The sequence below is a fragment of the Leucopleurus acutus genome (assembly GCF_964270905.1).
Source record: "Leucopleurus acutus genome assembly, chromosome: 4".
Classification (NCBI taxonomy): Eukaryota; Metazoa; Chordata; class Mammalia; order Artiodactyla; family Delphinidae; genus Leucopleurus; species Leucopleurus acutus.
In genome coordinates this window covers 52,070,096-52,095,361 of record NC_139146.1, presented here as the reverse complement: position 1 = coordinate 52,095,361, position 25,266 = coordinate 52,070,096, and the positions used below count along the sequence as shown (strand labels likewise).

Genomic DNA, 25,266 nt, shown 5'->3' with positions numbered 1-25,266 from the left:
AAAATTCAACGCAGGTACAAGGATCCAATTTTTAAAAATCATCAGAGTACAAAGAAGGCCACAGCCCTGCCCAGGTTTAACTTACATATTTACAGGTTGTGTGACACGGGTGTGGCTGCAGAAGCAGTTTAAAAGGCAGGATTAGGAAATATACAAAGTTGGTCTTTCTTAGTTGAAGCCAGCCTTGTTTCCAAATGAGAGCGCTTCAGGACACAAATCACAGAACTATTTACTATATAACTTATGAAAAATGCTATACATTGCATGAGTATAAATATAGAGTATCAATGGCTCTGTTTGGGAATCTGTATCTACACAGGGAAGGTCAGGGGAAGGCTCAGTTTGGTACTACAACCTATGAGAGTGATGGAGAAGCTAGGATCTGGGAGCACGTCTGCACTGACCCCTTTTCCCAGACTTGGTTGAAGCTCACTCAGTCTCTGGGGAGACCTGGGGTTGTTGAGGATGAGAAGCAAGGGAAAGAGGAGGTGTACATACCACAGGGGGTTCTTGAAGGCACAGAGAGGGCATCTGGGACCAGAAGGAGCACACTTCTTGGTCCCACAGACACACAAGGACCCCACTGCCACTTGATGACGTGCCCTGGTTTCTGCCCTCAGTTTTGAGCTTTGCAGGCATGGAGAGAGGGCAGAAAATTAAAGTTCTTCTATCTATGGGAGTATGGGAGAATGCTGGGAAAGAGGTCCTGGCTTAGATGGGTGGACAGGTGGGTGGATGTATGGACAGAAGTTGACCACCGAAAGCTGACCCAGACAGTCATCTTGCACAGGACAGAGAGAGGCACAGAGCTGTTCCATGCTCAGGTGCTTCCTATGATTCAAGGGGGCACAGTGGAGGGGACTCAGAACCTGCATATCTTATTCCGAAAGACTCAGCAGGGATGATTTTTATCAGCACTAAGTTTTAGCCAGAAAGTCTGCCAATTTGGTTTCTAAATTAGCCAGGTTCAGAAGCACCCGAGGCCTTTGTGGCAGATGAAACATCTCCCCCAAACGTTCCCCATTTCCCAGCTCTCATCCTCCATCTGCCAGCTCAGGGATAGGACCACTCTCTTCTTATGACTGGAGCGCCGGGTGAGCCAAAGCTCTCTGAGACCCTCTCTGTAGCTCAGATGTGGCTCCCATCCTGGAAACTTGAGGGCACAGCAGGTAAACTACTGGGACTAACCCTCCCTGCCCGGGTGAGAAAACCCTGACAGGGGACGTGGGGAGCACTGAGAAGGGGGAAAGGCCCACATCTATGGTCTTCACCCAAGTCCCCAACAATTACACCATTTCCCCTGAATCGGGCTGCTCTGGGACACATGGGGCTACTGCTCTTGGTTGAAGCTGGTCTTTGGTAAAACAGAAGTCTGAGCTGGATCATAATAAAGAAAAGTGTACGTGTATATGCGCCTTTGACAAAGAAGCTGCCATCAATTCCTCCCTTGGGGCTTTTCCTTTGCAAGGGGATGGTCTGAAAAAAAGTCCTACTGACCAACCCAGCTGTGTGTGGCAGCAGGTGTGACCACATCTCTGGCCAGGTTTCACTATCTAATTCTCTTTCAGTGTTGTTCTGCGCCTTTCCAGGCCTGGAAGACCCAGGGAGCATGGGGCTGAGATGAAACTACTGTGCGGGCTGATACGCTGGGCCAGGGAATGAGAGTCGGGACGGATGTCATTTCTCAACGGGGAACAAATCCTCCCGAGGTGGAGGAAGAGGTGGAGGTGGGGTCCTCCGCCGGCCTCCAGGCAGCTCCTACCTACAAGGCTGTGATGCTGGAAATGGTTTTGGTGCCCGAGGCATCCACCTCGGACTTGGAGACCCTGTCCTGGGCCTCTTTGTCCATGGCCATGTTAGCAAAAGCCTCGGGAGACTTAATGGGGACGTCCTGCACCTCCTGCAGGTCTTCACAGCACTTGCTGCAGCGGCAGCACTTCCTGCAGCAGCAGTACTTGCTGCCGCGGCAGTACGTGCTGTCGCGGCAGCACTTGCTGCAGCGGCAGCAGTTGGGGCAGCCACACAGCATACAGCAGACACGGCAGCAGAGGCTCTGGCAGGAGCTGGTGAACATGGTGATGAGCTTGTCCCAGGGCTTCAGCGAGTGCATCCACAGCGGCAGGAAGTTCCAGTTATGGAGCTTGTGGGGCAGGATGCGCGGGCAGCGGGACTGCAGGAGCCCGACAGCCACCACCAGAAAGACCACAAAGATGATGGGCGCTCCCACACCCACCAGCACTGGCCAGCCCACCAGCGAGAGGCCAAACACTGCCAGAGGGATCAGGAAGAAGAAGGTGACCAGGTAGAAGACGGCAAACCAGCGGTACTTAGCTGAGATGCTGCCCAGCCACTTGGCCAGGCGGATGGGTAGGCGGGTGAACGGGATTGGGTACCACAGCAAGATGCCTGAGATGTTGAAGAAAAAGTGGCACAGGGCAATCTGAAACGCAAGAGGTTGGACAGGTGAACGGGTCTGCTGCACAGTGGGGTCGGGGAGAAGAGGGCGTCGTCTAGCAGCGGAGGCCTGAGTCTTCCTCGTCTTCATAGCTCAGCCCAGAGTGGAACCCATATTACCTGAGGTCCTACTATGTGTCGGGGGGGGGGGTAAGGGAGGGAGGGCGAGGGAGGGCAAGGGAGGTGACAGGCTGAATCACAGCTCAGTTTTCAGGGCCTGAAGTCCTTTAGGCCAAATCTAACAATGAACTTCATGAATGTGCCCGATGCCACCCAGTGCCTTGACACTGCTGCTTCCAGCTGAGCAGTTAAGAGCTGGTGGGGCAGAAGGAAAGGTGTGCAACATAGCTGGCTTTCTTGGCTCAGTGGCCCTATTTCAGGGAGGGGAGAGACAAGGAAAGATGGCTACAGTTAATAAAGATAATAGCAGCAGCAGCTGATGTTTATAGAGCACTTACTATGGGGGAGGTGACAATTCCAAGCACTTTTATGGATTACTTCAATCCTCAAAAAATACCCTGAGTTGGCAACATTATCTCCATTTCATGTAGGAGGAAACTGAGGCACCAAGAGGTCAAGCTATTTTCCTAGAGTCACACAGGTGGGAGATGAGATTCAAACCCAGGTAGCCTGTCTCCAGAGGCCATGCACTTTGCACTTTGCTAGGTGTGCCCACCAGGTACCAAGCATGATGCTAAGGGCTTTGGACCAGCCCTGTAGGATACATTAGCCACGATCCATTGAGATGTGGCATAAGCATTAAAATACACACTGGGTTTCAAAGACTTTGTCCAAAAAGGAATGTAAAATATCACCATATTTTTAGATCAATTACATGTTGAAATGATAATGGGTTCAATCAAACACATTATTAAAATTAATCTCCCTGTTCCTTTTTTACCTTTCGAAACTGTGGCTACTAAAAAATTTCAGATTTCGTGGGTGGTTCACATATTCTATACTCACTCTATATTTCTATCAACAGCATGGCTTTAGACAGTGCCTCATCAGATCCTTATAATAATCCTAATGAGCTAGGGATTATGGTTCCCATTTTTCAGACGAGGGAATTGATGCTCAAACGTTAGGTCACCTAAGGGCATTTCATGTGTAAATGGTGGCACAGTGATTCAAACACCAAAGGTCATCTTGCCCAAGGGCATCTAGTTGATCCAGGCAAGGCAGGTCCCCCTGATTCTTCTCAATGCCAGGCTCAAGACACAGGTGACCTCCCAGCGCCCAGTCAGAGTCCACCAAGAGGAGGGCAAGGAGACGGGAAGTGGTATCTATGCTTCCTGAATACCCATTCCACCTCTAGTAAAATGGCCACCCCACCTTTGTCTAAACAACCACTGGTGATGGGAGTCTGACTACCACGCTAAAGAGTAGACGGCTTTGTTCTCAAATCTGTCTCTCCGCGGCTTCTCCACATCACAGTTTTGGACATAACAGAGAAAAGCCTGGCTTGGTTTCTTGGTTAAACACCATCTGCTTACAAGACCATGGATAGGGTTGGATCCCACCCACAGAGCCCCTGCCCCATGCAGCATTTCCTGACCTGGAGCGAGCTCTTCAAAGTACTGCCTGGGCTAGCTAAGGCGGCCAAAATGGCGGTGGTGGTGGTACCGATGTTGGCGCCCAGCGTGAGTGGATACGCCCTCTCAATGGATATCACACCGATACCTGGCGGGGGGGGGGTGAAAATACAAAGCCCACAGAATTAGCCCCAGAGGATGACAGAAGATGGTAATGTCAGCCAGATGGAGACCCAGGGAGAAACTCACCGATCAGAGGGGTCATAGCAGACGTGAACACAGAGCTGCTCTGAACGATGAAGGTCATTCCCGCCCCCACAAGGATGGCCAGGTAGCCAGTCACCCAGGCAAAGGGGAAAGGGAAATCTGGAATGCAGAGGATAAGAGATGCGTCACAATCCTTCTGGGGAAGGCATGGGTTGGAGGCCCAGCTGGCATCTCCACAGGACCCAGGGGGCAAGGCTTGGCCAGAGGTTGAGGTTGTGTAAAATCCTCCCCACCCCATACCAAGTTGTGTAAAATCCTCCCCACCCCATACCAAGTCTGAAATTGCAGATTGGATTTTCAGCATCCTTTCACCTTGCATATTCAGATGGTAGAACCAAGGATGTGGGTACATGTTATGAAGACAAAAATACATTTCACTGGAGTTCTAAATGCTGAACCCATCTGTTATGGACAGAATGTTTGTGTCGTTCTCCCCTCCCGCAATTCATATGTTGAAACCCTGACCCCCTAATGTGATTGTATTAGGAAGTGAGGCCTTTGGGAGGTGATTAGGTCATGAGGTTGGAGTCCTCATGAGTGGATTAGTACCCTTATAGAAGGCTGAGCTTGCTTCCTCTCCACTCTCTCTTCCATGTGAGGACACAGTGAGAAGGCGGCCATCTGTAAACCAGGAAGTGGGTCCTCACCAGAACCCAACTTTGTTGGCACCCTGACCATGGACCTCCCAGTCTCCAGGACTGTGAAAAACTAAATTTCTGTTGTTTAAGCCACCCAGCCTATAAGAATTTGCTACAGCAGCTGAATAACGACAAAGCACTTGGAGCATTCAGACCTCTATCTTTCCTCCTGTCCTGGTCTCCCAACGCTGAATACCCTCCACCTTTGTTTCCACCTAAAAGAGCAGTGAGGATATGAAGCAGCTTGGAAGCCCTATAGACCCCACCCTTGGCACCACCAGCACAGGATCAGGCCCCGCACGGCCGGCAAGCATCCAGGGCACGGGTACTCAGCTCACCCTCATGACAACCCTGAGAGGTAGATATCCTCGGCCCCATTTCACAGGGAGAGTTTACAGGGTATATTTTCATTGGCCAGGATGCCATTCTCAGCAATGGAGTCTGACTGCCTGCCTCAAAATGCTGACATATTTATCCAGAACCACATTTTCTTCCCAAGAGTCGAAGGGAAATAGGGACCATGGTGGACTTCTGTTGACCTTTTCCTAAGGTATCCTGACAGACCCAGTAAAGTCCTGGGCAAACAGGGAAACTGCCAGGAAGGAAGGCCTATCTCACAGCTCTCTGGATATGAGCTGGCTCTCTCTCAGGACCTTGCAAACATCTGATGGAAGCTTGTGCCTTCTTCCCAGGCTCCACCCAAGACACTAAGGAAGATTCAAGGGTGAGTGGCATCGTAACTTCCGCAACTTGTCAAAGCCCAGAGAGAAACTCCATGCAGAGGCCACTGCTAGAGGAGAATCAAAAGGAGCGCCCCTGGAGGGACCACAGTGAAACACTATCCCCTAGAAGGTCCAGAATGGGGGGCAGTGTGCTTACCAGTGTTGATGGTCTTCTTGATGACAACAGCTACCTGGCCCCTGAGCACAGAGCCCAAGAGCTTGACAATTAGGACCAGGCAGCTACAGAGGACCAGCAGGGAGACTACCAGCAGAATGGTGCCCACGACAACATCTGGGAGGTTGAAATTCACGAAGATGTGCTGGCCTGGAGAGACCACAGAATGCCCTCGTTAGGAGGGCATGGAACCCTTGACAGCCGCAGATTGCTACTTATTCCCCAGCATCCTTCCGTCTCAGAGTAACAGAATCCTGGTTGTCAGCTTGACACACAGCAAGGCAGCCCAGAATAAAGACCACATTTTCCAGCCTCCCTTGCAGCTAAGTGTAGCCCTGAGGCTATGTTCTGGCCGATGGGATCTCATGAGGGTGAAGATGTAGTGAAATCCAGGGGCAGACCCAGGTTTCCAGCCCCATTCTTCTGCCTCTAAATCCCATGTTGTGTTTTACTCATGATAATGAGGATGCCTACAACAAAGTATTTGAGGAGCAAGGTGGGGTAGGATGGGCAAGTCAGAGTGGGAGCTATTGTTAATTATCAAACTCTTTGTGTTTTTTAAAAATCCCTGTGTGTCCCCATGATGATTCCAGAAAAACATGCTTATATCAATGGATGTATAGAACCTAGAACATGGGAGGTGATACGTTCACTTGATTCTGTGAGGTAAAGCACACCTGGAGTATTAAGGTATATGGCTCAGAATTAATGTGGGGTGCACAGAGAGGAGGAGAAGCAGAGATATGCAAATGGGTATATAAGGAATAAATAATTAGAAGAACTAACGTCAGGGCCATAAGAGTCCAGAGGCAACAGTATAGCTTCTTAAAGAACTGGAGCATCATGCAAGCGCACTGCTTTGTTCAGTGCTATAGCCCTGCTATATGGGGCCTGCTGGACCGTAGGGACTCATGACTTGAGGGTGAATGTGTTCTGTGTGTGCCCCACATCTCCTTCAAATCAGGCTGTTATCTCCCTAGAGGTACTGCCAAAGGGATACTGAAGCACATAGAAGGACCACTCTGGTATCTGTTGAGGAGTTCTGAATCCGTCTGGAACTGCCAGAGGAACTGAATACCAAGTCCTAGTTCTGCCCCTTACGGGGGGACCTTGGGCCTGTCCCCTGTCCCTAAGCCTTAGTTTCCTCTGCTGTGAAAGCTCACAGCTCATTGGCCAGTGTAGGACTGGTGTTCAATGAATCTCACTGCCCTTCTTTCCTTCACTTACTGGGGCTCCACACAGAGAGGAAACACCTATCATCACCCCAGACAGCCTGTCCTGGCAGCTGACGCTCTGTGAGTTTCACTCACACTTGGCAATGTTCTCCCGGTGGGTCACGTTCTTGATGGTCCAGGTGTGCAAACCATCCGTCCAACAGAGGGAAGGAGAGGTGCAGTTGTCAGGCGAGGGGATGGTGACATTCCTCTCAGTCTGGGTGGCAAACATGAGAAATGCTATGTATAGTCCATAACACTCATTTCTGGTGGGGAATGGCAGGAAATGCGAGGCGTCAGGGGAGACCCATAACAATTCGTGCACCGTAAGTATGATGAATTGCTTCCATGGGTCCATCCACAAATGCAAGCAAGGAGGCAGCCAGAGGTAAGCCAGGAGACATGAGAATAACAAGCCAGGAATAATGGGTCCATGATGTGGGCTGGTTCTGTCTGTCCTACTGCATAATGTCTGTCCATCCCATCTAGCATTCAAGGACTTAAGGATTCTCACTGGCTAGCTTTGATTTTTCAGGAATTCCTGATTTTTCTTTCCCCTTACCTTTTATATGCCCAATCTAAATGCAAGATCTTGCTTTATCAAGTAAAGACGCAAGCGTTCACCCACCCAGCAATATTCTCAGAAACTTACCATGCTGGTAAACGTTTTACACCAAATCTTGATCATACTCTTGTTTTTGGCTGTTTCATCATTCATTGCAATTTGGTTGATAACTTTTTTATCCAGCTGAGGAAGGCAATGGACAGAAGAGAGTCAGCACGTTCTCAGAACTGATGTGGGACAGATGTTAAGCTGTTAAAAGGGGCTGAGGATGTGAACCGGACTGTGAGGGTGTGAACTGCACTGAAGGCGTGAGCTGGGACTCACTCCATCTGCACTCTCAGGGCAGAGCACAGCGCCCAGATGTCAGTGGGTGTTCAATAAATGAATGATTGTATGAACAATGAACCCGTATCTAAGAAGCATGCAGTAGATATTCATCAGATGACTGAATGACAGAAGAAAAACAGAAGGTAAGAGTGAAAGGGCAAGGTCCAAACTGGCTCCTTCTCCCCAAGGCAACATCCACAAAGCCTCCTTTCATTTATTTCAATAATATGGACAGACCCTAGTGAGCAGAGGGGTGAGATGGAAGGAAAGGCAGTAAACTCTTCCTCTTTGGCTGGGAGCAGGGCGCTACTTGAATCAGTGAGCCCACGGGCGCTGAGGCCAGTAGTGGGAACAAAGCACCCAGGTGTCCAGTAGAGAGTCCTTGAGTCTAGAGAAGCGCTCACCCCCGCCACCTGCCCCCATCCTAATAAAGATGATACACTTGTTGAAATCAAGGAGATAATAAAGGCCAATGACTCCATCTCATCGGGTGTCCCTGAAGTTCTGCCTCCCTTGGCTTTTTTCAGAGGCAGCCAAAGGGCAGTTTTTACAGACCCTCATCCATCTCTTCCATCCCAGCCCGGTGAGGGGGGAGCAGGGGAGGGTGTTGGGGCCTTTCCCTCTCTGCAGGAAGGCGAGTTACCTGGATAATGAGCTTCGTGAAGGGATCTGTGATAACTTTCAGAAGCTCCGGGGCATCCTCTCCATTCTTGAAGTTGAAGGATTCCACTACCAGGTTGGTCAGGCGCTCCAGGTAATGGGTGGCAGCCTCCAGAGGCAGAAGCACCAACACAGAGAGCCAGTTGAAGAAGTCATGGACGGTGGCCCCTGCAAAGGCCCTGCAGGAGGCGAACCCCATCCCGAGCCAGATTAGTCAACAAGCGACTGGGCACCATCTAGGCAGGTCATCACTTGTATCACCGGCCAGGTGCCACCTATCTGAGTGCATAGAGGTGTACAGTCTCACTTTTGTTCTCACAGCAATCCCCAAAATGAGTGGTATGAAGATCCCCATTCAACAGATGAGGAAACTGAAGGCCAGCGAGCACGCAGGAATTGAAGACCACTGCAGAAGCACTGGGTCCAGGACCCTTGTCTCCCACTGTCCGGCAGAACCTTTCCCACCAGATCAGACAGTACACAGTTTGCTCTGCTTGGGGAAAAGGGAACTAGATGTGTTTTGGCTGCAATTATTAGTTCATGGAGCACTGTTTGAGAAAACTTCATCAAGACCAGTTTCAAATCATGCATATGGAAGACGACCTTCATTTTGGAAAGGCGGGGGCCAGTATGAAGGTTACCATCAGAGCCTTCTACACAACTGAATTCTTAACTGTAAGATCTTGAGACTTTGATCAAATATTTGAACAGTCTCTACAGAAAACAAAGCTAATATATACTACAATTTGCATCTACCGGAGAAGGTTCACTGATTCCCCCTGAATTCCATCTTACCTATCTCCAGATTAAAAAAAAACTCTATAGTTTTTTTTCCCTCAATGAAAAAATGTTCCTTTAAAAAAACTCTGCATGTCAAGAAATACCCAAAACAAATAGAAGATGGGACATGAAGGGACAGAAGCTATTAAACATGTAGGGGGAAATGCTTAACTTCACCAGTAATAAAAGAAATTTGCAATTTATTTATTTGCACGTACAAATTTTCACATACCATTTTAACTAATATTTTACAAAGTTAACTTATTCTTCCTGGAGAGGGTGATTTAAGACATTTTCATACACTGCTGATGCAAAGTGATACAAATATTTCTTTGTAGTTTGGCAAAATGTTTAAAGAGCCTTATAGGTGTGTTTGATACAGTAATCTATCCAGGAAAAAATTACCAGGAAAGAATAATACACATTTCCAAAGATGTTACTGAAAGCAATCTATTTAAATATCCCAAACAGGGGGTGAGCTAAGCCAATTATATTCCTATGCACAGGCACTTCCATAGATCGTATATTTATACATCCAGAGGTAAAAATTAGCGTAACAGTGAAAAGAACCCAAAATTTCCAATAAGAAAACCTGGATCGAGTCCCAGCTATGCCCCTCAGTGAAGTTACTTAACCTCTTTGTGTTCCTATATTAATAAAATGGGGCAGAGAAAAGTCTTCTTAGCTCCTTGAGAAGATCAAATTAGCAAACACCCTGGGTAATGTGTATTATTATTTAGACCTCAGAACATTTCTTCAGGGTCCAGACTTTAGCCATGGTTGAGGGAAAATGAATGTCTCTGAGGACATCCACTGCCACCCATGGATGAGGGATGGTGTTAGCTGACCCCCAGCCAGCCAGTCATTTGTCTGATGCCACAGATGTCTGATGCCACAGTTGAAGTATAGTTGGTGTACAATATTATATTAGCTACAGGTGTTCAATACAGTGATTCACAATATTTAAAGGTTATACTCCATTTATAGCTCTTATAAAATATTGGCTATATTCCCCACAATACGTCCTTCCAGGTTCTTTTATATCTAATAGTTTGTACCTCTTACTCCCCTACTCCTATCTTGCCCCTCCCCCTTCCCTTTCCCCACTGGTAACCACTAGTTTGTTCTCATATCTGTGAATCTGCTTCTTTTTTGTTATACTCACTGGTTTGTTGTACTTTTTAGATTTCACATATAAGTGATATCATATAGTATTTGTCTTTCTCTGTCTGACTTATTTCACTTAGCAAAATGCCCTCCAAGTCCATCCATGTTGCTGCAAATGACAAAATCTCTTTCTTTTTTTGTGGCTGAGTAGTATTCCATTGTGTGTGTGTGTGTGTGTGTGTGTGAGTGTGCGAGTGTGCGTGTGCGCATCACTCTTCCACTCATGTCTTGATGGACACTTAGGTTGCTTCCATATCTTGGTAAATAATGATGATATGACCATTTGGGGCACATATTTTTTCAATTTAGAGTGTCTGGTTTTTTTGGATGGGGACTGCTTCTCTATTTTAACAAGCTGTGGAAAAAGCCCATCACCAGTTAGAAGAGAGGCTGGGAAATGTGCTTAATTTTCACATGAAACTTTTGGAAGAAAAGGGTTTCCTTTGCCTGTATTGATCCTGCCCCATTTTTAGATCTTACACATTCACAAAGGCTCTATGTTGCCTTTTATTGGCATGTGAGTGAAGAAGAAAAAGTGGCATGGGTTGAGCTGGCCAAAAATGGAAGCTTTAGGAGATAATAATTATTTCTAAGTGAGACAGTAAATCCTATTCTAACTGGCCTTGTTTTACACCACAGGTCAAGCTTCTAGCAAGGACTTGTATTCAGGCAGCCCTGACTGTGTGCCAGGCACCTTGATAAGCATTTATCTGTATGATTGTGTTAACTCCTTTAGACAACATGGCAGTGATAGATACTATTATCCCAGCCCTGCATATCAGGGAGCTGAGTTTAATCAACGGATAAGTATGTGATCCCAACCCCAGCCATACTCCACTGTGTCTATTTCTAAAGAGGTCTAGGGATAAGAAACATGCTCTAATGTTAACGGTAGTCAGGACAACCTGGTCAACCCCAACGGGTGGTGGCAAAGGCTGATGCTTCCTACCTTCTGAACTCACTCCGGTCTCCTGCCTGCATGAGCGCCACAATGGTGTTGGTGATGGAGGTCCCAATGTTGGCCCCCATGATAATGGGGATGGCAGCCTGCACATTCAGCACTGGAGGGTGGAAAAGAGTAAGTTATCAAGTTAGTAAGTTGAGGAAGGCAGCTTGGCCATGTTCCTGGTGTGGCCCAAGGCAAGCCGATCACATTCAGGCTGGCAATCCCCTAAAGCATCAGTTCTTACCCTCTTTAGGGTCTGTACCTCGCTGTGAATCTGACAAAAGCTTGGACAGCTCACTATAGAAAAATGCACATGTACCAAAAAATAAATTAAAAAATAAGTAAAAAATTTTACTTTCTGTAAAATATTGTTCAGTTTCAATTTCTAATTCCTATGGATTAAAAATAAAATCAAACAGTGTGAAATAAAAAAAATTCAGCACTTAATTACAGGGAATTCAGAGTCTCCATAAAGCCCTTTTGTGGACCCCAGTTTAAAAGTTTCTTTCTAAATTCCTCTGTCCTCCCTATTACAGATGCAAGGGTAGCTTAAAAGAGACCAAAAAACGATGTGTAAGGACTTGTGTATTTATTATGGCAAATTTATGGCAGTATAATTTCTTTTTCTAACAAAATTAATATATTGCCACATGTTCTAACATATGAAAGTATTTTGAAGAAGTAATGAATAACTTTTTCTAATTTGGCCTCTAAAAGTTCTAGTTAATTTTAGCTAAAATGCTGGTTTGGGCTGACAATTAACCAGCTCAAACTGTCCACCCCAGAGGGTCTGTCTCAACTTAGCGAGGGCAAATGTTGAACAAGATCAAGTTTGGAACGTCAGCTCCCCAAGCTCAGTTGCCCCAAAGCCAGTGTGTGATGTGATTACATGGTTTTATTCTTAGCCCTGACAGTGGTGATGGAAATGTTCTAAATCTATGTGGTCCAATATGGCAGCTGCTAGCCACATATGACTACTGATCCCTTCAAATATAGCTCTTGCAGCTGAACAGCTGAATTTAAGGTTAAATAAAATTAAATAGGGGGCTTCCCTGGTGGCACAGTGGTTTAGAGTCCGCCTGCCGATGCAGGGGACGCGGGTTCATGCCCCGGTCCGGGAGGATCCCACATGCCGCAGAGCGGTTAGGCCCGTGAGCCATGGCCGCTGAGCCTGCGCGTCCGGAGCCTGTGCTCCGCAACGGGAGAGGCCACAACAGTGAGAGGCCCGCGTACCGCAAAAAATAAATAAATAAATGAAATGAAATGAAATGAAATAGCCACATGTAGCTAGTGGCTGCTGGACAGGATAACACAGTTCTAGAGAATTCAGAATTGAGTCTTCAAGCTTTGGGGCCAATTTTCAGACTCAGCCATGGGAAGGGAAACAGGAGACTGCCTATGATCTAAGCCGAACACATCATAGTTAGACAAGATAAGAAGGTAATGGTGATAAGCCCGGATACATTCAGAGTAAATCCCAGCTGAACAGGGAAATGCCTGAAATGTTATCTGGGCTCATGGGTTCTTGGACTCACATGAGGAGGCCACCATGCTGACGACAATGGACGAGGAGGTACTGGAACTCTGCACCAGGACAGTCACTAGCACCCCGATCACCAGCCCCGCCACAGGGTTGGACATGATGGAGTTGTTGCTGAAGAACTGCCCGGCCACCTTCCCTGAAAAACAAACCCATGGCCACGTGATGGGGGTTAGGTGGGTGCTGAGTAACAGAAGTCTCCGGTCAAGACCAGCTGGCCATAGGTACCAGCCTCCAGACTTTTATCTTGGGCATCTTGCTTCCTCGGGCTTCTCCCCAGTGCTTCTCTGCTGCCCTGACTCTGCCTCTGTGACCTAGTTCCCCATCCACCCCTGTTCCTCTTGTTCCTTCACCCTACACCCTCCCATCCTTCAACCACTTTCATCAGCAAGTCCCCTTCTAGTCTCCTCTTTTCATGAACATGGCCTCAACTCTGTACTTGGCCCGATGAGTGCCAGTGCATCTCCTGATGCCCTCATTCTTGTCTCTGGGATATATTCCCAATTCAGAAGATTTACCCAAGTGGATCTTCTCATTCTTTTCTATCTACCCCCTTAGACCCCAGCCCCTAGCCCCAGCCTATAATTGAATTCTGGGAGTGTCATTTTTGAGAATGTGCCTCTGAGACCATCAATCCACCCTCCAATACATTGGTTAAAAAAGACTGAGGCCCAGAGAATGGAGAGTGGAATGACTTGTCTGAGATAGAGTGCAAGGCCCCTTACTGATGCTGCCTTGGACCAGGGGGACCAGAGTGGCATCCAGCAAGTCGGTCTGCTCCTCACACTTTCCCAGTTCTCCCAGGTCACAAAGATGAGTTCTCAAGAAAGGCACCAAGGGGTGCAGAAACCTATGGTCTTCCATGTCACCAGATCTGAGTTTAAATCCCACTATGCCAATTATGGCTGTGAAACTCAGTGCAGGGCGGTGACCTTCTTGAGCCTTGGCCTATTCCTCTGTAAGTGGGAAGGACTTTGGGGATGGAATGTTTAAGACAATGCCCCTGGAAGTGCCTACTTCAGTAGGCATTCAAAGTGTTGGCTCTTACTGTTGTCACCCATCAGGGATGCACAGGTGACCAAGCGTATGGTGATTGCACTTCCAGGTCCCCTCACCCTCCACAGCCACACTCAGTGGTGGGAGGTGTTTAGGCAACTGCTCTGAATGCAGATCCCCTAGCACAGGACCCCTATCCTTCTCCAGCAAAGGGCCAGCTTTGATTTTTAGCAGTGGCTTTAGCCTAAGAACACTCTTATTCAATAATCCCCTCAGGTGGGGAAGCCCAAAGACAGCAGGGATCCCTCAGATAAACCTTTAGGTCAAACAGCTTCCTGTCCAGTGTTCATAGACAAACACATGGAGCTGATCGCTTGGCCTTGGCTCTAGCCCTGGCTCTGGCCTAAGCCACTTCAGCCAGCCAGTCATAGCTCTTTCATGCGCCTCAGTTTTCCTTTCTGTAAAATGGGGGCATGACTTCACAAGATGATCTGAGGTGGCTTCCAGTCCTAAAATACTCCAGGAGGCTGCAGCTGGAGGGGGCCTGCTGAGCTGTGACTTTCCAAACCAAATTCAATGAGAACACCACCCCCAACCCAGACTTTTGACCTCTTCCATCCATACCTCCAACCAGCTGGAAGGCACTGCTGAGGACATCCAAGGAGCACACGAAGAAGTAGAGAAATGCCAGAAGTAAAATAAATTTCCCAATCCCTTGGAAGACACAGAGAATCTTCCCTTTGGTGTCTCTCTCTGGGGGAGGGGGAAAGGCATGGAGGCTTTTAGTGTCCGAAACACTGAGAAGTTTGACAATGAGCTCGGAACTCCCCCACCTCCCCTCCCAGCCAGGCAGCTGTCATCTTATGGATCACAAGACCTAGAGATGGGATGTGTCCACGGCTGCAGTTTTCAAGGCAATTACCACCGTACTCCATTTAATTGAAACCTGTGGTGAAATGTCTCTAAAGCATTTGGCTCTGGGAGGAGGGGCCCGTGGGCCCTGGGGCACACACAGGCCAAGCCGGGCACAGGCTTGTGCTGGGCTGAACCCGGGTCACTGCTGAGCCGTTAAGAGCACTTGCCCCTTGCTAAGCGTGGGGTCAGAGATGATGGCTGTCCTAAGCACCTTCAGAACCGCACAGAATACTTTCTACAAAGTGGCCGCAAGGCAGCCATCGCAGACTCCATCTGGGACGGCTTGGGCCCTCATACATCCCGGGAGGCTACCTCCTTGGTGGCTGTTTTCGACGCTCACTGTTCAAGTGGTTCTCACCTCCTCCCAGCTCCTTTACCCTCCCAGCTGTCTGATCCGCACAGACCTCACACCCTGCCTGGAAAAGAAGTACAGCATTTGCCTGCACCCCAGCTGTTCTGTCTGTAGAGTCTGTCTTCTGCAAGCCTTCCCTGATGCCCACATTTAGGTGAGGGGACTCCTCTCCCCCAACCCCCGGGGCTCTCAGAGGCAGGGCCTCATCTATTTACTGCTGCATATGCAGCACTGAACAGTACCTGGGACCTGGTTCAGCACAAAATAGATTATAAAGATCAGCGCAGGGTCTGGCCTGGTTATAACCCTGGTGCCGGCCCACATTTGTTGAATGAACGAATGAAAGAACAAAAACATCCCCCGGTCATCACAGGATGCTTGACTCTTAAGCTGGGTGGCATCCCCTAGCCAGGACTTTTGCTCAAACAATGGAAGGGAGAGGCCGACACGAAGGAGGGGACGCTGTGAAGCTGGTAACCTCAATCCCTTGCCGACGGGCAGTCCCCTCCCGCCTGCCCCGGCTGGCCTCGTTTACCTGACCACTTGATCCCCGTGTCCTGAAGCTCGGGCAGGTTCCAGGGGTCTTCCACCTCTGTGGGCTCCTCTATCAGTGCCACGGTAGAATAAGAGGGCAGAAGTTCAATCTTGGTGACAGGGGTGTCGGTGTCATCTGCCCAAACAAGCAGGGAAGACGATGAGGAATGAGACACTAAGCCTGGGTCTCCTGGTGTCCTCCCAGGGGGCCAGCCCAGGGCACGCACTTTTGCCGGTCTCCTTGCCTTTTGCGGGTGTGGTGGACTGCTGACCGGTGACCCCTTCGATGTATTTATCCGAGTTAGGCTGGGCATTTTCCAACTCAGGCCAAGGAGCCATGGTCTGTGGATGGGAAAACAGCTTACAGAAGTAGCCACTGAAAGGAGGCACACTCAGTTTCTGTGACAAGAAGGGCCAGTGGTTGCAACGATTTGGGGGAGTTAAGGGATTTCGTCCGTATACCTTCTAAGTATGGACCCTTAAGCACCGTATTTCACACCTCTGTAGGCCTCCCTCAATCGCTCACCCAGGCTGTCACTAAGTCAAACCGCTGTTTCCAATTTTTCCAAAGCCACAAATCTATATACATCAGTTGATCTTCCTTTGATTGCTCTAACGTCTGTCTTGGCCTCTGTCTTGACCCTCTCCCTTAGTCTGAAAGGGAACACGAACCTATTCATCTTCATCAACTTGTGGTACCACCAAGTCCTCACAACACTCCTATGGGCTCCCCACCTGCTGCTCATTAAGGGACAAGTTCAACTGCAGATCTGCGCCAAACCTCATCCAGTGGACTTAATGTCTATGTATACACTGATACACATTCTACCTGCTTTACCTGCTACTGGGTCTTCTATGAGAAGCATGACACATTACATCTGGTTCAAATCCCACAGGAGCCACTTCTCAGTGGGTGTGTGTTTAGGCAAGTCCCTTTATGCCTCTGAGCCATCTATAAAATGGGGACAATTCTTCATGCTTTGCAGGGTTATGAGATTAATAGTGATGCTTAGAAAGTGCCCGGTAAATAGTAGCAATGATTACTATGCCATGCTGCCTGTTAATGACCCTTTGTCAGAACTACATTCTTCCCAGCCTTTGATAGAGACTTCCTCATAACCCATTTTCTCAACAAAGCCTTTCTCAGTTCCATGGAGAGGAAGCCTGGCCCCGGACAAGCCGGTACGTCCACTACTCACAGTCCTTGTCCTGACACACCCGACAATGCGGCCCAAAGGACTGGAACGAACAATTCACAGGAAAGGAAGTACAAGTGGCTAAAATACTTATTACAGAATAGGCGGTTCAGCCTCATCGGCGACCCAAGATACGCAAACCAAAACAGTGAGATAACTTTCAACTATCAGATTAGCAAAAAATAAATAAAAATTCAAGTATAATATGTCACTCTGGAGAAGATGCAGTGAATTAAGCACGGCTGAAGCTCTGGAAAGCAGCTGGCGAAATGCCTCAAATGCCCTACATTTTTCAAACATCTCTGACTCGATAATTTCACTTCGAGGAATCAAGAATCTAGGAAAAATGGATAACTAATAAGAACCTGCTGTATAAAAAAATAAAATTAAAAAAAAAGAGATTCTAGGAACATTTTTTTTTCCTCAGAAAATCAAAACGACCTGCTTTGCTCCGATCACCTCTTGGGAGAGGGTTTCCCAGAACCTTTGTCTATTCGTTTCCTTTCCTATTTTTCTTCAATAGACCTATTTCCTGCCTACCAGAATGTAAGCCCTTCCAAGAGGGGGGGCTTTGTCTTACTCATAACTGCATCCTCAGCGTCTACAGCTCTGCCTGGGACATTGACAGTGCCCAATAAATATTGGTTGATGAATGAATGTGATACAGGCCAAAATGCACTATAACTTACAGTGAAAAATAAAAACAGGAAACTATTGTATTAACTATAGTACATCCATACAGCATAATAGCATACCATTAAAAATGTTATAAAGAACCAGCAAAACAAACCAAAAAACAAAAAAAAACCCAGGAAAATGTTTTAGATGAATGGTGAATAAAAGGCACATTTATGTCCCATTCACAGTTTGATCTCAGTAAGGAACCAGCAATGTTCCATGGGGTTCAGAGTGGGTGATAGGATTGTCTGTGATTATTTTCTTCTATCTGAACTTTCCATATTCTTTTAAGAGATGCAGCCCAACCCCCAAACCCACAAAGGTAAAATGGTTCAGGACACCTGTATTGTGACTGTCACTCATACTCACAAAGCTAGAAGTTAAAAGAAGCTGATTCTGTGAGTCCCCATCATGAGAGGATTTCGTGAATTTGTTTGGCCCAGGGAAATTTTCGACTTCCCCCATGCAGCTGCAGCGCGTGGCACGCACTTCTGCGATCACAGGGAACATCCCGCAGTCATTGGCTTCCAGGAAGGCACAGGCCAGGTCTTTCCTTTCAGCTTAAGAAGCACCCAGCACAGGGCCTGACACACAACAGGCCTCGTGCACTTTCTGAGCAGTAGGCTGGGACCTGCCTCGCCAGCAAAAGCCAATACTTATTGAGCCAGGCTGTGCCCCACCTCCCTGCCACCTGTGCGGGGAGGTGTTTTTATTCTCCCATTATACAGATGAAGAAACTCAAGCACAAGGAGACTTATAACTTGCCCAAGGTCCCACATGGTAGCGCCTTGGACACAGGTCAGTTTGAATCCAGAGTCTCCCGCAGCCACTCAAGCATGTGTCCTACTGGTGTGACTCACCTGGCACTCCATCACACATTACTGCAATACCTTTCAATTGATTTCTGATAACAACAACTATCACTTTAATGAGTACCAAAGAGGTGCCAGGGGCTGTGCTGGTGCTTGACGTATATTATGGCATTTAGTCTTCAGGCAAGAAAGGGGTCGTGAGCATCGCCATTCACAAATGGGAAAAAACTGGAGCTCCAAGACGTTTAAGCAACTTGTTCCAAGTCACCCAGGAGGTGAGTGACAGAGCCAGTTTTTAAACACAGCTCCACCTGTCAGTGAGGCTATGGGCCATATCCCCAATATCTTTGGCTGTGACAGACATATCTTCCTGGAGCGCTGCTTTAACCCACACAACTGGGGCAAAGGGAATGTTAAATAATGTGACCAGTGGATGAATTACATTTGACTAATCCCATGAAGGGTTATTGTGAGGATCAAGTGTGTCATGTTTTAAAAGCTCTCAGAACAGTGACTGACATATTGTAAACCTTGTGTGATTATCAAGGATCATACTAAAATGAGCATGGACATATTGTAGTACAAAATGCAAGATGTATCATTAAAAATTAAAGGAAAGAAAACAGAACACAAAAAACTGCTTTGAGCTTGCAACTGGCTGTTCTGGGCTTACTCACAGACCTCCAAGGATTTAAATATCTGCCCCTCTGCTCTTGGGGTCATTCTGAAGGAAAAATTTGGAAATTGCGACCTTCTACCATCTTTCTCTCTCTTGTAATCTTAATTCACCCTAGAGTTGTTCTCCTATCATTTATGCACACTTATACTGCCTTCTCAACTAGAATTTAAGTTTTAGAGGGCAGAAACCCTGTTAGGATTTTCCTCCCAGCATTCAGCAGACTACACATAGTAGGTACTGTACATTTGTGAATGGAGGAGTCAACATATAGGGTTTGCTGAGGGAAACCCTAGAAGGTCTGCTGTGTCCTAGACCCACATTGATCATGACCAGGAAACAACTCAAGCCTGAATCTTACTGAGGAGCGCTGTTCCTCATTACCATATGCAAGTTGGGTTAGCCAAGATCTGCTGGATGGAGCAACTGTATCAAGAAGCTGCAAGCAGGATGTCACAGCAGTGCCACCTGGGAAATTCTCATCAGCAGTAAGGTGCTATTATTTAAACTGTTTCCGGTGACTGGATTTCTGACTGATCAGAATCATTTTCTTTCAAGAAGTGAACAAAGCGTCTAGCGAACTCAGAAACAGACACGTCTGTGGTCTGACATCCAAGTAATTCACAATAATACAAGCAACAGAATGGGCAGACACCCATTTCCACTGAACTGGACAGAAAGGAGTAGAATATGGCTGTAAGGGATCCCACAAGCTAGGGTACCTTAAATGCTTCCTCTGTGCAAGGCCTGTGCTGGCTTCCTTCCCTTCCAGGTCCTGGGTCCTCATTTACTATTAATCAGCGTCACCAAGAAGCAAAGGCAACTTTCTAATGAAATTCTCTACTCTTCTTCCTGGAAATCTTGCTTCCCCTACTCCAAGTTCAGCCATTTGTCAGAAGCCCAAATCCCCTTTACAAATTTTCCCTGAGGAAGCAATCATTTCTCCTCATCCAGTTCAGAAGGCCCTCCTTATCCTTGGCTTCTGCATCTACAGATTCAACCAACCACAGATGGAAAACATTCAGGGGAAAAAACATATTCCAGAAAGTTCCAAAAAGCAAGAGCTGAATTTCCAGCACACAGGCAACTATTTCCATAGTGTTTACATTTTATTTACAACTATTTACATAGCATTTACACTGTATTAGGTATTATAAATAATCTGTCTAGAGATGAGTTAAAGTATATGGGAGGATCGCATTGGTTATGTGCGAATATTACACCATTTTATACACGGGACTCTGGGAAAGTCCTGGAATCAATTCCCGCAGACACCGAGGAACCACTGTTCTTCATTTCCTGGTACATTCATCTACTCCACCATCACTCACTGGGCATTCACCGTGCTAGTCGCCTGCAGGTAAGGAGAGGAGGTGCAGGTCCACACACCGAAGCACTGTCCCCCAGAGGGGCAGGCAACCAGGAGTCATCTAACCCAGCCCAGGACATTCTGAGGCAGCTGCCCCCACCCCGCTCGCCGGCTCCCAGCCCTCCCCCACCCCGCACCTCCGCACCACCACGCCACGCCCCCCCCCCCCCCCCACTCCCCGGCTCAAGTTGCTCTTCTCAGGACCTGGAAAGTGGGGAAATGCTGGCCACCTGGCACCCAACCATTGCATTAGGCAGCGTGGCTGTGGAGCCCCATTCCCCCGGACTCCCCAGCCAGCAAAGCCCCAGCGCTCCAAGTAGGCTCACCCCGCAGATTTGGAGGAAAGGAGGGCTTGGAGCAAATGGCCCATGATTAGTCCCGAGACCAGGCAGCTGTTCAGTTCGCTGATACCCTAGCGCTTGTCACATAGCACTGCTTGTCACATAGCACCGGCAGAGAGCGAACCATGCAGTAGGTGAGGGCCTTGCAGAGCCCTGCCACTCACTGTGTGTGACCCTGAGCCTCGGTTTCATCATCTCAAAAATGTGGAGAATACTCACTGAGCTGTTGTGAGACTAATTGATTAATGAGTGTAGGTGAGGTCCCGAGCAGAGTGCCTGGCAGAGTGAACACTCAGAACTTTGTGAAATGAATTGCATCACAAACAATGAACAGCCTCAACTCCACTTTGCCCCAGAGCATAAGCTCTTCATCTCAGTGCACAGCTGAGTGGACCTGGGTAAATATTTGTGCTGACAAATGAATCCAAAGCACCTAAGAGAAAAGGATCTAACGTTTGTTTTGCCATGGGGAGTGTCCTATGTGATCGGTGACCTCATTAAATCTTATAATAAGGAAGTCTTCTTTCCAGTTTACAAAGAAACTGAGGCACAGAAAAATTTTAAAAGTCCCACAGTGAGACTTCCCTGGTGGTCCAGTGGTTAAGACTCCACGCTCCCAATGAAGGGGGTGCAGGTTCGATCCCTGCTGAGGGAACTAAGGACTCACATGCCCCACGGTGCGGCCGAAAAAACAAAAAAAGTCCACAGTTACCTAGGGTTAGTCAGGATTTCAACCCAGGACTGCTGGTTCCAAAGCCGGAGAGGCTTAGAACTCTCAGCCAGGTGCCAAGACAGGAAGGAGCAGTTATGCTCTGGGCCGCATCAAAGCAGCAAGGCGCCGCAGGTCCAGGCTCAATGGGGGCTCTGACGGTGTCTGAGATAGCTGGCTGGGCTCACACCTCTGCAGGGGTCACTCTTGCCTAGTCATTCAGACAGCTGGAAATGCCAGCTAAGATGCTCTAAGGGCAGGCTGCTGATTCCCTACAAAGGCTCAGGCATGCCAGAGGCCTGGATTCGGCATATGCCAAGACTTTTAGTAGGCACTGGCCAGACAGAAGATGTAGCCTGAATCTGAGGCCACTGCTCCCAGGGGTGTGGCAGACACTAGCCTGTCTGGAACCCGATTCCCTTGGGAAGGGGTTTGGGGGCCCGAGGGGTCCTTGGAGCCTGTGTTCCCCTCCAAAGGTTTTCTCCCATCCCTATTCCTCCGATTCAGCTGTTCCCTCTCCCCGCCTTCCCCCAAGGTTGCACTCTAGTACTCTCCTGCTACCTGCCAAAAGGAGAGAAGGGTAAAGTCATCCCTTTTGGCAGTTTCGTACTAATACCCAGAAGAGTGTTTTCTATTGCCCAGGCACAAGATTAGTGACTATGACTGCACATCTGCTCCCTTGCCCCCGCCCCAAGCTCCTTCCTATAATTGAGCTGGCTGTATTGATAACTCTTTGGGCTCAATTTCCTGCATCCACTTGTGTACCCAATGCCAAGAGGGACTCTTGTAGGCCAAGGAAAATAAACTGCTCAGCCTTCTCAGACCTGGGCAGCAGGGAAATGTAGGGCACCTGGAAGTCACCCAACCCCTATGCTCTGCATTGTTTGGGCCTCTCCAACCAGGACCTGTTCTGGGGCCACCTGCGATCAGAACAGCAGCAGCTCAAGGCCATCTGAAGAAGTGGGGAGAGGAGGAAGGAGGCGCGGGGCATCCTCCTGCTGAGAGACCTCAATACGCAGGCATTTTCCCACCGGGCTGTGGCCTCCACAAGCACAGGGAGAATGACCTTGAGCTCCCAGCACGCAGGGCAGTGCAGACAGTGTCTGCCAGCCAAATACTTACTGAGTGATTTGTGTCAGGCACTGCAGTAAGCCCTATTCACAAATTAACCTGTTGAATCTCACAAGCACTTGATGTATTCCTGTCAATTTGCTTGAAGTAGTTATACCTTAGTACCAATGTTATCCCCATTCTACAGAAAAGGAAACTGAGGCACAAAGAAATGAATTCCTTCAAATCGCACTAAGCCTTCAGAGACAACTCAAGCTTGGGTATTCTGACTCCAATGTTCTCAATGTGCTCAAGAAATATTATCTTATACTTTGAAAGAATGACCAAGCCTTCAAAAATTCCCAAGAGGGCAGTGGTTACTTTCCTTCAGCTTCCTCTAGCCATCACAAAGCAAAATAATCCCCAGAGAACACGGTGGTGGAGGAGGGAGGCATGTGAGACAGAGAATCAATTGGCTCAGTTTTACCTTGATGAAAGGCTTTAGACTTTTGAAGATATGCACTAATAGGATTTTAAAAAGATGTTTACGCTACTGCTTTAAACTAAGGCCCTCTTACCAAACCACACCCTCCTTCATAGTGTGCTTCCAATCTGTATTTATGATATTTTAAAATAAATCCTGCAATTAACTTGTAACCATATCAATTATTTTGTAATTTGGGGGGGGCAGAGGTTTAAAAGGGCTAATTTACAAAAGATAGGCATCTATAAACATCTTGCAATCTTTTTGCAGCCTTCTTTCTGTACTGTTTTGCATTTTTAAATTCACTGGGATGAATTAATTCTCTGGGATGTCCTGACTACTCCCAGTTCATACTGCCTTTCTGCCCCCAGGGTAGAGCTGGGGGGAAGGCGGGAGGAAGGCGGGGTGGAAGGTAGCTAAAAATTAAAATTTTATTCTAAATCACTGATCCTGAGAAGATGTTTTCTTCATTAAAGTGAATTCAGGCTACATTTATGTCTGACTCGCGTCTAACAGCAATAACCCAGACATCCATCCTCCCACCACTGGGGTCTTGTTTCAGTGAAACAGTTGAGTGACTTAGGGTGGATTTTGGAGGGGGCAGTTTAACACCCAAACCTTTACAAAGCATGCAGTTCCCAAAGTTACAAAAATAGAGAAAGAGATCATTATCAGCTAGTTGGCCTGGCAGGGGCAAGAGATTCAAAGACACTTGACAATCTGAAACAATGGTTACTGCCATGAGGCACAACTTTTTCAAGAACACTCAACTGACAACAGGTTAAAGAATTCCAGCACAGGAGCCAGGAAGGGAAAAAGTCAAACAGGGCTGGAGCAAGCAGAGCTAACACAAATCCCACAAGCCACCTCCGTGAAACCAGCAAGTTTGAGAAAGTTGCTTCTCATTAAGGGAAAAGGAGAGACTCTCTGCACCTCAGTACCAGCTACCCAGGGCATCTGAAGACTGAATTAACTCCACTCCACACGCCTCCCTTTCTGACCTGGAGATGCTTGAGCTCCCCCACACAACCACACCTTACACACAGCTCCCCAGCCCAACAGCCTGGTACCTTGACTCCGAAAACACTGAAAAATTATGGGCTCTGTTTTCCAGACAAGCGGAAGGTTGTCTGATGCTGCCTGCCCCGATGGGACCAGCAAACCAGGACTGTATCTTGCAAGTCACTTTCGATAAATAACCCTGCAAACTAGAACAGTAGCACGTGGAAGTCACACTGGGGGAGGCATGGCATCACTGGACAGCCACCCAAACCTGGAATTTTCAGCGAAGGAAAGACAGACCATTCTGTTCCCCTTCTTGTAAAGAGGGAGAAACTGAGGTCCAGGGGCACACAGGGACCTCCCTCAGATCACACAGCTAGTTAATGACCAAAAAGAGAGCCCACTAGTCCTGATTCTACGGGGTAGGAATCCCTAAGTATGCCACTACTAAGAGTGTAGTCATAGGAGCTGAAATAATAACAACAGCGGCAACAGTAAGTAGAAACAGTAAGAAGAAAAAGAAAAATCTGAAAATTTGGGGGAGGTTATGTTTTTCTTTTCCAAGCCCAAAGCCAGCGAAGTTCCTTGAGGTCAGGATAGAGGGAGATCTAAAAGAATTAAGTAAATTAAAAGTGAATTAAGGTTCTTTCAAGAGCCAGAAGGGAGGAGGAAGCGCCCTGACCCCAGCGGCGGTACTCACCAGCACTCTGCGCAGGTAATGGACCCGAGCAGGCACCCAGGTGGAGCGCGGCGCGCTGATATATATCAGGAAGGTGTTGCGCAAAAAGGCCGGCGGCAGCTGCAGTCATCACGCCCCTCGCACATTCCAGGACCGCCTGCGGCCGCCGCCGGTGCACATCTTACCCGCCGGCTTAATGAGCCCATCGTGACCTCGCCCGCTGCAACGAGGAAAGAGGCGGCCGGGCTGCGGGGAGAAAGCTCAGACGGCCCCCCGCTCCCGAAAGGCGGCCAATGTCCCCACGCCCAGAGCCCCCGGCTGCTGCACGCCCGCCCCGCCCCGTCGCGGGCCGCCCCGAGATCCCAGCCAAGGCGGTTTTGGGGGTCTCCCTGTCCCCGGCTTCCTCCTCCCCAAGAACCTGAACCTTCTAGTTTAGCTCCTCTAAGGCTGAAGAGGTCAGAGACGTTGGGACATAGATAGAAG

General features: G+C 48.1%; 1 protein-coding gene across 1 annotated transcript; it reads right to left on the bottom strand.

The window, feature by feature from the left end:
• Positions 1 to 1,378: 1,378 nt before the first annotated feature.
• SLC34A2 (solute carrier family 34 member 2) lies at positions 1,379 to 24,841 on the bottom strand. Its single transcript, XM_082838014.1, has 13 exons — positions 24,805 to 24,841; positions 16,015 to 16,129; positions 15,789 to 15,923; positions 14,611 to 14,739; positions 12,986 to 13,129; positions 11,454 to 11,565; positions 8,541 to 8,736; positions 7,658 to 7,753; positions 7,102 to 7,222; positions 5,774 to 5,941; positions 4,239 to 4,355; positions 4,013 to 4,137; positions 1,379 to 2,440 (listed from the first exon to the last, which is right to left on the bottom strand). Exons 2-13 carry the CDS (start codon positions 16,124 to 16,126, stop codon positions 1,763 to 1,765), a joined length of 2,133 nt encoding a protein of 710 aa, XP_082694140.1. The 5' UTR covers positions 16,127 to 16,129; positions 24,805 to 24,841; the 3' UTR covers positions 1,379 to 1,762.
• Between the last annotated feature and the right edge of the window lie 425 nt (positions 24,842 to 25,266).